Here is a 12,167-nt window from a genome sequence, read left to right as displayed (position 1 = left end):
CAGAATATCTTCTTTTGTGTTTGCAAAAAACAAGAAAGTCATACAGGTTTGAAATGACAAGAGGTGAGTAAATGATGACAGAATTGTCATTTTTGGGTGAACTCTCCCTTCAATGTCAATAGTTCATGGTGCATAAACTAACGTTAAAGGGATGTTTCACCCCAGAAAATCTAATTTCCCCATGTTTTACTCAATGTTTGCCCTCAAGGCATCCTATTTGTATATTTCTTTCTTTTTTCAGAATAATGCAGTCAGAGTTGTAATAACACGTATGCTTTAGAATGGGAGTGAATGGAGGATGAGATTTTGATGCTCCAAAAAGTGCTCCAGCGTTTCATTTGAATAAAAAAGTATTAGTAAATGCTGAAACGAACATAAGCTAAGATTAATAAATGCTGTAGAAGTATTGGTTATTGTTAGTTCGTGTTAGCTAATCTATTAACTCATCTAAACAAATCCAACCTTATTCGAAGGTGTTACCGGAAAATCTGAAAATCTTCTTTTTTAATCTTTTTTAAGCCTTAGGTCTTGCTTCTCAGATAAATGTTCTTTGTTTGAAGGGTTTTTACTGGAAAACGAAACAAAGGCACTGCGCTAATGGTTTTTGTAGTGAGAACAGCACTCTATGAGTCATACGACCGGACTGCTGGACGCAGTTTTTACTTTACTGAGCAAAATTCTCAGAGGCCCAATTAGAGTCAAATGTGGAGATCTTGGTTGTTGACTAATTCAGCCCGAGTCCTCTCTCCCCCTCATAGATTTAGTCGAACCTCTCCCTGTTCCAAGCCACCAGTGAAAAACAGAGCTTCCTAAAGGGAACATGCATGACCGCTGATGACACAAAGCAAACGCATCTCCACATTATTATCCATCAGTGAGTAACAGGCTGACTGCCTCGCTACTTTATGCTTCCAGAATATAAAAATGCTTTAAACATTACAGGGAATCAAAGCAGGGAAATATCATAAACGTAAACCAATTGAAAATAACATTTACAATATCTCCCACTCAAATAAACAGCTCCCTGTAATGTTTGTGAGACAAGTGAAGGCCCAAAGAAACGCAGTACGAGCGAATGATTTGGGTCTCCAAGCAGGTGCAGTAAAATCGATGTTGTCCCCTTTACCAGCTCTCGGTAGATGCGTCTGGCTCTTATTCTCCGGCGTGTACTCTATCACAAACACGCTGCTGTCAACGGAGAAGTTGTGCTTCCAGCTGACATTAGCATGGTCACTGTTAACATCCACGGTCACATTCCAGATCTTTACATTCGGGGCTATGCAGAACAGGTGGGAGAGGAGTACACTTTAACATTTTGCGATGCACAGAACGGTTAGGTTACATATGCTTTCTAACGTATTTCTTTTGCCTTCATCATGCAAGACATCAAGCTATTCGTAAAGTAAATGTCAATACTAATTCTGTGTGATCTGAGTGTTGTGTGCTTTTCAGGGCGCAATGTGAACATCAATCACGCCCCTGTCCTAACTGGACGGCTAAGTGAGTGAAACATACATAATGCATGTCGTGTGAACAATCTGATCTGAACGCTCCTCTGCTGATTTCATCTACTAAGCTGTTTCAATGCACACTGTGTCGATATCAGATACCCAGCAGTTTCCAGTCCACAGTTTTAGGAGAAACCGGCCGAACTGGAGCAACTGTAGTGGAAGCTGCAGTTGTAGTTGTGGTTGTTGTAGTTGTGGTAGTAGTGGTGGTAGTTGTTGTAGGTTTAGGTGGAGCAGCAGTTGTAGGGGCAGGTGTGGCTGGTTCTGGGGTAAGTATTTCTGGGACTGGGACAGTGGATAGGGGAGGGGGAGGGGTTTCGAACATCAAGGCATCTGTAAAGTTAACCGCTGAGAGAGGAAGAGAACACACAGAGAAGTTTAGGTGGAGGTTCTAGGGTAAGACACCAGAGAGACAAACCATCTGAGAGAATGAGATTCAGATGTTTAATGGAAATCCCACAATTCCATTTTCAGCCAAAAATTAAGTTGGATTCAGAATGGAATACTTGTATACTGTATACTGCACAGTATCTACAGCATACTGCATGAAGTTGTGTGTGAAATATGGCTGTCATGATACCAGATGTTCACCACAGTATTATCGTAACCAAAAGAATTCTTGATAATTATATTATCGCAAAATATATTGTAATACTTAATTCAATAAACAGATAATGCTATCCGTCAAATCCATCTTGTAATTTTGTGTTTTCTCTTACAATTACACTTAAAATATGAGTGAAGAAAGAGGTTGTAACTACTGTTGCTCTTAATGAAAAATGTTAAACGAGTGCTGAATAATTGACAATATTATCATGTAAAGTATATTAACTCAGTACCATCATCGTTTTTAATATTACGGTTATTGCCAATAATTGTCATTATATTGTGACATCCCTAATGTGAAACAAATAATTCAAATAGTTTCGTGACATTAACTCTTATTATGTTTAATGTTTAAATAAACCCCTTACAGAAAAGACACATGCATTTCACATGTTTTTCCACATGTGATCATATGAATTCCAATTGTGAATCACATAGGACAACATGTAAAAACCCATGAGATGTGAATTTCGTGTGTCTTTTCTGTTAGGGCAACAGGATATTGCAAGCAATAATTGTACTATAAAAACTGTTGTGTTAAAAACAACACAATCTATCCTTAACTGAACACATCTCTGTGTCTAGTTAAAGATCTAGCATTATTTATTTAACACAAAATCAACACAAAATGTGTTAAAATTCCATAACACAAGAAGTGTTTTTTTAACACATCCTTTCGGAAAGTGTGGTAAACACAGATGTCATGCAGTTCAAGGATCCTGCACAGGCTTCCATATGGTCATTTTAAAGTTGGATGTTGTGCGCCACCTTGAGGAACAACAGTGCCTCTACAGGCCACTGTGCTACAGCGTTATATCTCCATGAGGCATCTGCTTAAGAAAACTAAACTCCTAGAACTCTAGAAAACTAGAACATTTACATCAAATCCACCATGTCTTCATTAACTTAATGATTACTTTTTTATGATTTAAAAGAAATCAGAAAAACAGAGAATGTGGGAAATCCATTAGAACACACAGTGGATTAAGTTAATAGAAAGAAGAAGAGAAAGATTCAAGAAGAGATGCTGGTAATATTGCACATTTGTTTTTTTTTTTACCTTTGAAACATTCCTAGAGCACCAGCAACCAACTCCACAAACATCCAGTTCACACAATCAGTGTATAACCAGTGTCCACAACATGTTTTTCCAAGACAGACACGCAAAAATGAAAGCAATTAAAACCGCAGCCAAAGTTAATCCAGCCAGCCCATGTCAAAGAGCCCCATAAGGCTTGGTGACAATACGGTTTGCCAGACCAAGACAGGGCCATGCCAACAGATGTGAATCTATGCGCAGGGGTGTGGTTTCCAGTCAACACAGCCAATGGCACGGTGCGCTCTTACCTGTACCGTTTGTGTCCGTTTGATTGACAACAAATGAAAATCCTCAAGCGAGCGGACATGAAGGTGACACAGGCAGAAGCAGTGACGTGCATTGCCAAAGCAATTATTTGTGATTTGTGGCAAGCTGATTTAACATTTATTCTTGTTCATTCTCAAAGAGTACAGAAGTTTCTTTATGCAGCTGTGCCTGATTTAGCTCATTTAGTTTTAGGACTCTTCACTTGACATTTGACCTCACGTGCTACACAGAGCATTATATTTTAACCTGGATACTCATAATTTTTTAACTAACACAAGTTTCGAATCATACAAAATCAATGTTCCGCAGATCACACAATTTCTCCTAACTTTTTATAATTTTGAGTCTTTTTATCTTTGTTTTGCATTTAATTTTACACTAATTTGCATTTATTCATTTATGCTCTAATAGCGAAAAAATAGATGTCATTTTTAAAATATTTAATAAGTCAACTATTTTTACTACCAGAAAAAAACAACACTTTGATTCATCATATTGAATTATATTGTTTCAACATAATATATTTTCAAATCAATGATGCGACGAGCATGCTGAGATATGCCAAGCAAGGCATGTGCCAGGAAGTGATGTCAGGGCCACTGTAGCCATCAGGGATTAGGGGTCAATTGGGTCACATGTACATCATATTTTTCTTAAAGCAGAGTTAGACATTACCTTAACCTTATTTGTGCGTCTCTAAAGGCACAATAGCAACATTTAACCAACATCACAAAACTATAATCATCTACACTGAGAGCAGATTCAGTGACTTCACAAAAGTGCAGAAGGTGAAGCCCATCCCTGAAAGCACACAGTGATTAATGAGGGCAGACCGACAAGCAGACAGACGGAGAAACACTTAGGGACAGGCATCAGTAGACAGTGCAGTTCAGCATATTTCAGTGTTTTGCATGAGTGGAAATTTTATGTGTGACAGGTGAAGAGTGTTTTTGAAGCACTAACACCAAACAGAATTGCCTTTACGAAACAAAAATATATGGGAATATACTGCAAAATATAATGCAATCTATTGAATAATTTATTTCCATATATTGGAAACAAGTGCTTATGAAGAGCAGGAATTCCTTATGTATTATTTAATACTATAATATATTACCATGCTTTATCTTTATATTTGAAGAGTTTGTTTCCAAAATGAGACAACTCCGTTTATCAAATTTTTTTAAATCATGATTTTTTTTAATGTGCGTTCCAATTAATATCAATCAAACTGCAGTTGGTTTGTTTTGATTTAAGTCATAACAATACAGCTTACTAATGGCTGGAAACACAACAAGACTTTTAAAATCTGATTTTTTAAACTAGACATCATACACTTGCAGACTTTTTGAAAGACCAGTCCAGACTGAAAATCTGCTCAAAATCTGAGCAAAAGTCTTGTAGTGTGTTTAGCCTTCACACAATAAAACACAATAAAAACATGATAACATAATAAAAAACCTGACTTTTGAAAAAAAATAAAAACGGAGTTATCTCATTTTGGAAACAAACTCTTCATTTACAAATCTTCAAAATATACATTTGCTAGTGGGAGTGCTAGTGATTATTCAGAATTATCAAGTACTTAAGCACTCAACTGCACTGTTGCATATTGAAGGAAGACAGAGAAAGAATGTGAGGTACACAGAGACTGAAGCAGAAACAGTGCAAGTGAGAGACAGTCAGGCAGGTCATCCATTCCACCATTACCTACAACTGTAGAGTCAGTATCTGGGGTGCCTTCAGTCAACACCACAAGAAAGACAGATGAAGAAGAGAGGAGAGAAGGTCAGAGAAGAAACAGAAGAGATCACGCCGTTAAGAGAGAAACAGAGTTAAGGACACCACAAAGAATCAGGAAACAACAGTGTCGAATGAGACAGGAGGTATTAGGAAGAGAACAACAGGGATAGCACAGACAACACAGAGAAGACCGACCAATGATTCTGCTCTCAGATTCACTAACAGAAGCACAACACAGAACAGTGACACTTCAGTTTGCTGACCTTCATTTGTGAAATGTGGCGACTCTACGGCGTACACCTCTCCAGCGCCGACCTGTGTACGAGCCGCTAGGTAGAACTTGTATCTTGTGAAACGGTGAGGCAGGTTCATGATGTACTCCGTAACGTTGGGAGGGAAACTCTGGACCTTCCTCTCTCCCTCTTGTGTCCCATTTACTGAAGAAGCACATGCAGAGTAATGTCAGTACACAATTTTGTAACTAATAATGTCAGTAATAATTATATTATCATATTAAAGACATTATCCAACTTTACTTTTCTGAGCCCTTTTGTGCAATGTTCAAACAGATGTCCTTCTAAAGTGACCACATGTGTAGTTTATCACATTCAGTATGGACATTATTTGCTTGTCAAATTTGAAATATGTCTGAATTTATTTAATTTAATTTTAAAGAGCAACGTCTATAATTTCTGTCCATTAAAATAAACCAATTTTATTTTTATATAATCATATTTTAAGTGTGGTTTAAAGGACCAGTGTGTAATTTTTGGAGGATCTATTGATAAATATGCAATAAAATATACATAACTATGTCTTCAGAGGTGTATAAAGACCGTACATAATGATGCGTTATGTTTCTATTACCTTAGAATGAGCTATTCTATCTACATACACCGCGGGTCCCCTTAAATGGAATTCACCATGTTGTTTCTACAGTAGCCCTAAACGGACAAACTGCTCTACAGAGCGTGTTTCGTAAATACGTTATCTCCTTCGGCAAAAAAGCAAAAATGTGACCACATCTTTGTCCCTTTCCAAAAAAAGAAAGTCATTTTTTGCAGTGTAGTGCTTTGAATGGAAGGGGTGAGCGGTGGAGTGAGCCGTTGGTTGCAATTCGCAACCTCACAGCTAAATTGAACAAACTGGACCTTTAAGTGCTTTTAGTGTTCATTGTATTTTTTTGATTCTTTTGATGTGTAAGGAGTGCTCACCTGTGTGATACTGAATCGTGTATCCAATCAGAACACCATTTGGCTCCAGGGGCTTATCCCACTTCAGGTGAACCACATCTGTGTGCTTCTGAATCTTGAAATACTTTGGGGCGCCCGGCTCTATCAAAAGATTAGGACTATTCATATTATGTTTTCAATACAAACATCACATATTTGCTATCTGATATTGATGATGAAATGTTGAGCAATGTGGAGAAAACAGATTACAGTGACTCATACCTCCCTCCTTTGTTTCAAACTCCACAGAGTTGCTCTGTGGACCCTCAAACTCTCTGTTAGCCACGACCATGTACATCTTGTATTTGCTGTAAGGATAGAGTTCAGTGAGGATGCCAGAGGGATGTTCGGCCGTTGTGTAGAACCCTTTGTGCAGCTTTGTCCTGTTCACTTTCAGGCCCTTAATCAGACTGGCCTCCCTCCAGTAGTACAACTGCGGAAAAGAGGAAAGATGCTAGTTAGTTCGGTCATCGGATCAGAAACAAAAAGTATTAATGACTGTCTGCTCACCTTGTATTCCTTAAACTCGCCGTTCACATTGCTGAGGTCCACGGGGGTCCAGTGAACATTTACTTTGGTGCTGTTGATCTTTGACACCCTGAGGTTTGTAGGTGCAGCTGATGGTTCTGAGGACACAAAAAGATTGAGTGCACCTCCAAACGGTACAGATACCGTAACAGATGTGTCATTAGATATGAGAAGTTAGTACTTACTGTCTTCCCCAGAATAACCAATGACAACATTAGACACCGGACTAAGCCCGAAGTCATTGGCGGCTTGTATTTTGATTTCATATGGAACGTAGGTGTCTATATTATGGATAGTGTGCTTTGTTTTAGTGGTGTTAATGTTGTTCCATTCTTCATCTGTGTTTTCCAATCTCCACCAGAGAACATATCGCATGTTCGGACCGTTTCTCTCTGTGTTCAGCAGGGGCTGTGAAATGTACAGATTCATAAGGTGCTGCATTCACACAGTATCAGATGTGACTTTGCTTTGGCGATGTACTGTAGCTGGATGAACAGCATATGCGCATTCTCTTTTCATTTACCTGCCAAGTGATCTCCATGTTGTTCTTCTTGCTTCCCCATCCTTTTAGACCACTTGGAACCACATCAGGAGCTTGAATGCAGCATTACAGGTCAGTAAATGCGTCGACTTCCACTTCCCCCCAATTCCTAATTCCTGACTTAATACTGATCAGCTAAAACTATTTGACTAAAACTATTTACATTTTTGCATTTGATGGATCATTTTTTCAAAATCAACTTAAAGAGTACATTCCTCAATATTTTTAAGGGCTTATTTTGGTTTATGGAGTGTCCGACAACAAGTTTATGTACATACATGATGTAAAAATACTATTATTTCGTAATAATAAGCAGTTTTTATTACCTTACTTCTTGACTGACTCTCAAATGATTCGTTCCGCGATTCATCTGTGTAATCTCCGCCTTTCCGCCAGCGTAGTCTGATCTGATTGGTCAGATAGTGTAGTCTGCTGTGATTGGTCAGATGGTCTAGTCTGCTGTGATTGGTCAAATGGTCTAGTCTGCTGTGATTGGTCAAACGCGTTCAGCATGTGTCGCAAATGGACCGCCTATCATTACTGCTGTATTACGGTTTGCAGGTGGTTGGATATTAACAGTGTATAGAGAGAGATGGCGTCGATTTTACCTTACCAGTTCGAGCCCGAGTCTGACGAATCATTCTTTAATCCTTATACAGATGCCAGTAAGAAAAAGGACTGTTTTAGACACTTCTCTTGTAACAGTTAGTTATCACGGCATACAGTGTACGGTGTTCGTATCTTCAGATGTTATTATAACTATAGTACACCACGCAGTTCTTGAAATAAAGACTTTGCGAGTTAATATGGTTGAACACTTACATTAGCGCAACGAGTTTATAGCTAACGTTAGGTAAACAAACAGTAACAACCCCAAAAATAACGGTAACGTTAGCTAAACACAGACATGAGATAACGTCACACAAATTTAATTTTAAGTAAAGACAAAAATAAAGAGTCACACTTACAGGTTGTGATTCGGTGGAGCTTACAGGTCCAAATAAAGTTGGTATTGCAACATCTTTTAAGGAAAGACGTTTAATGTATCCTGCAGTAAAGGCGCCAAGATTGATGAAGCAATCTTCGGTAAAATGACGCGCGCAAAGTAAAACGTTCGGTTTATACTCCTTTGGTGTCGTTTGAAAAATAAATAGTAACCATTTTTTCCTCAGAAGTTCTTCCTTTGGTAGTGAAAATAAGACTGACTTAGTTTCACTACATAGAACACAGCTTCTCTTAGACATGATGCACACGTCACGAACGAGCTAGTACAGTGTTTGGGGAGGAGAGAGTTAAGTTTTCGCAGTCAGTAGGCGGGGATTTTTCTAGTGACGTAGGTACATTGTGGTTAAAGATTCGGACAGGTCATGGCTTGTTCGCGTGATTCAGAGTCGATTACCTTTTTTATAAGCTAATAACTTTGTTATTCGTTCACCTTCGGATTTACAACTTGGCAGATTGCTTACATTCAAACACGGCAAAATTAAACACTTCATGAAATGTATTTTTTATGATCTCGAGGAATGTACTCTTTAAGATCCCTTAAGGTATAAATTTGATGACTAAGCGTGTTCTCTAGGAATCAAACCCAAGGCATTTACAATGCTAATGTAATGCTGTACCAATTGAAATACATGAACTACTATTACTGTCTTCCCATCTGAAATTTGTGTGCAGTTAATATAAGGGCTAACTTACGAGCGCCGCTGGTCTGATAGCGTGCAGAGGGGTGGCTGGGTTGACTCTGACCCACTGCATTGATGGCTATGACTCTGAACTGGTAGTTGACAAAGGGTGACAGCTGCAGGTTAACTGAGTTCAGGTTGCCATCATGTATTGACAGGTTCTGCCACTTCCCCGGCTCCCATCTGTCCTCTTCAAACTGGACGAGGAAATCTGCAGAATCAATTCAATTTTATTTTATTTTATATATAGAGCGCTTTTAACAATGTTGCATTGTTTTAAGCAGCTATACAGGAAAAAGAGAAAAAAACACAAAAAGAGGTAGAATACAATACAGTACATGGTATTATGAAAAGAGCTGCTGTCATAGAGAAAAGAGATACGATGCATTAAAGTAACAAGCAGTTCGTCTTTGCTCTTGGTTGGTGATAACATGGGTGAATTTGAATTAAACCAAATTATTTATAATTATATTACACTGGTTGTGTTTTAATAGTTACAATCAGCTCGCTTCAGGCTTCAGAGCTAAGACATCAGCTGCAGAGCTACAGCCAATTAGAGATTTGTCAAATCGTGGTTAAAAAGACAAAGCGGTTTTATACAGCAGTCAGTCTTACGTGTAACAGGGCTGTTGTTTTCATTTCCAGGCACCCAGGTGAGTCTGACAATGCGAGCTGAAGGATCCGACAGTTCAAGATCCTGAGGGGGGTCGGGTCGACCTGCAGAGAGAACGGCATGTTAATCAGCCCTGTTTGCTTAAGCTTTTCTTCATTTCGGGGTAAATAACATTTATAGAGCTTGTTAGATGCATTAATTCAATATTAGAAATAACTGTCCTAGATATGTTACCTGCAGAGGCACTACGATTTGAGGCAGACGAGTTGTCATCCACTAAGAGGTAAAGGTCAGAGGTCAAGGGTTAGTGAAGCTATTAGTGAATAAATATAATACCAGAAGAACGTTACAGCTAAACGAATAGATGTGCTTCTAGGCAACTGTAGCAATCTATTTAGAAAACTATCTTTACTTCAGTTTCGTAACGGGAAGTCAAGAGTAAGTTGAAAGAAAGTTGAAAGAGTGAAAGGGACAGATTTATAAGACACAAAAAATATGTAGAGCACTATGTTTATGTTTCATATACTGTACTCTGGATATGTGACATGCTTCTGTGCCACGCGTCTATATCCATTTCGTATTAATTACTATGCAAGTTACTAGATATTAGCAACATATAAAATAGCATAGGAGAGATTTATCTTCATTGTTAGTTTTATCAAAAGTTTTAGGGGGACATATTCACATCTTTATTCGTCGATTATCCATGTATACTTTTAAACAAATTTCCCCTATGAAGTTAGCATGAAGCTGTGTATACAGTGTGTAGTCCTTTACAATTGTTGCTGTCGGCAAACATGTCAAAGTAGCGATTACATACTTACAAATTTAAGCCTAGGATTGTAGCAATCTTTTAGGATTATGGCCAAACTTTAGCTTAAATATGATTTTTTTTGGCATGTTCTGTAAGTCCTCATTTGTGAATGATTGAAGAACGAAAATATTAAACATGTTTACTTATAACTGTAAGGCGAGCAGAGGCAGAGTCTTCATCTATCTCAGTTTTGGCAGTGCATGTGTACGTCCCTGAATCCTCTGGATTGATATTGTGAATGGTCATGGATTCATCATCCTTTCTTAACCGGCCCCTAAAACATAAACATGTCCGATATGTTACATGCAGAATGTGCAATTATCTTGCAAAAAACACCTGCTGAATGTGAACATAGATGCTCGTAAAGTCTACAGAGGTAAAGAATGATATTGTATAATATAATTAAGATCATTTCAATAAATCGTAATGTGTTTGTGTATTACAGCCAGCCGAAGCTCAAAGGCTTGTCATCTTTTAGCCATGTGATGGTAATGGGAAGGGACGGATCGTGTTTAACTCGACAGTCAAAGCGAGCTGTGCTTCCTCTGGGTCCTGTCACGTGCTCTGGGGCCCGTACTATTCTTGTGGGCTCTGAAATAAAGCACAAAACACAAAATGAATCAAATATAGAGAGATATTTAATGGTAAAGTGGCATTATTGTTATTATTGGTCAGTCTGATTCATACCTTTGACCTCCAGGATCACCTTATTCTCACTCTTGCCCAGAATGTTACTGGCGACGCAGGTGTACGTGCCCTGATCTTCAGGTCGCGCCTGTTTGATCTCCAATGTACCATTGTGATACACCTTATACTGACCACCATCAAGACCACTACCATGGCCATTCTTGAACCTACATACACACACACACAGTACATTCCTTAGCTTGATTCTGTTTACCCATCATTCTGTCAAACAAAATGATTTTAACCCGAGCTCACCAGCGCAGCACAGGGAACGGTGAGCCAAAGTAAGGGCAGTCAAGGAAAGTCCTGTTGTTCTCAATGACTTTTATCAGTTGGTTCTTCGGGCCTAGCATCCGTGGAACCATGTCTACAAAGACGACACCGGTAACATTTTACAAACTCTGTGTCATGTGACCAGACCAAACGTTTTAATGGTCAACCTCATATCTTACCCAAGATGTTGACGAAAGCGTTGGCCAGTAGGTATCCATGCTCATTAGAAGCATTGCATTGGTACACCGCACTGCCACCGATCTGCACCGAATGGAACATGATGGTATCACCCAGCACTTGCTGGTTAGGCAGTGAACCTAAAGAAGAAGTGAGATTACTGCTTTATGGACTATGAATACGACACAAGTACAAATATGTAAAGCGACTTACTATCTATAGGTCCCCCATTCATTTGCCATTGGATAGTGGGCTTTGGGTTCCCATTTGCACGACACACCAATCGTCCATTCTCATCAGGGGCAAGCACAAGATTGGTGGGCTTATCCAGCCAATAGGGAGCGGCTAAACAGGGCAATAAACAAAACATAGAAATAAGACCAAAAAATAGCAG

The 12,167-nt window shown here is 38.8% G+C and overlaps 1 protein-coding gene across 20 annotated transcripts in view; it reads right to left on the bottom strand.

Annotated features, from left to right (window-relative positions):
- Positions 1 to 12,167, bottom strand: part of nfasca (neurofascin homolog (chicken) a) — a 66,100-nt gene that overhangs the window by 12,487 nt on the left and 41,446 nt on the right. For 11 of the 20 annotated variants that reach the window (XR_008965030.1, XM_057361439.1, XM_057361438.1 and 8 more), the window contains 18 exons: positions 11,987 to 12,118; positions 11,776 to 11,913; positions 11,579 to 11,690; positions 11,324 to 11,490; positions 11,080 to 11,227; positions 10,780 to 10,910; positions 10,057 to 10,098; positions 9,825 to 9,926; positions 9,223 to 9,420; positions 7,507 to 7,577; positions 7,169 to 7,391; positions 6,966 to 7,081; positions 6,678 to 6,888; positions 6,438 to 6,557; positions 5,487 to 5,660; positions 5,191 to 5,220; positions 1,611 to 1,856; positions 1,127 to 1,276 (listed from right to left, as the gene is read on the bottom strand). Coding sequence is in view for 19 of the 20 variants with exons in the window: in XM_057361439.1 (XP_057217422.1) it covers positions 1,127 to 1,276; positions 1,611 to 1,856; positions 5,191 to 5,220; positions 5,487 to 5,660; positions 6,438 to 6,557; positions 6,678 to 6,888; positions 6,966 to 7,081; positions 7,169 to 7,391; positions 7,507 to 7,577; positions 9,223 to 9,420; positions 9,825 to 9,926; positions 10,057 to 10,098; positions 10,780 to 10,910; positions 11,080 to 11,227; positions 11,324 to 11,490; positions 11,579 to 11,690; positions 11,776 to 11,913; positions 11,987 to 12,118 (2,511 nt within the window). In the remaining variant the exon portion in view is untranslated. The remainder of the gene's footprint in view (positions 1 to 1,126; positions 1,277 to 1,610; positions 1,857 to 5,190; positions 5,221 to 5,486; positions 5,661 to 6,437; positions 6,558 to 6,677; positions 6,889 to 6,965; positions 7,082 to 7,168; positions 7,392 to 7,506; positions 7,578 to 9,222; positions 9,421 to 9,824; positions 9,927 to 10,056; positions 10,099 to 10,779; positions 10,911 to 11,079; positions 11,228 to 11,323; positions 11,491 to 11,578; positions 11,691 to 11,775; positions 11,914 to 11,986; positions 12,119 to 12,167) is intronic. The other 9 variants (XM_057361432.1, XM_057361437.1, XM_057361435.1 and 6 more) reach the window with 4 other exon arrangements.

Source organism: Triplophysa rosa, linkage group LG20 (assembly GCF_024868665.1).
Source record: "Triplophysa rosa linkage group LG20, Trosa_1v2, whole genome shotgun sequence".
Lineage (NCBI taxonomy): Eukaryota > Metazoa > Chordata > Actinopteri > Cypriniformes > Nemacheilidae > Triplophysa > Triplophysa rosa.
Note: the sequence above shows the minus strand (reverse complement) of the source record. Positions and strands in the feature narration are given on the sequence as shown.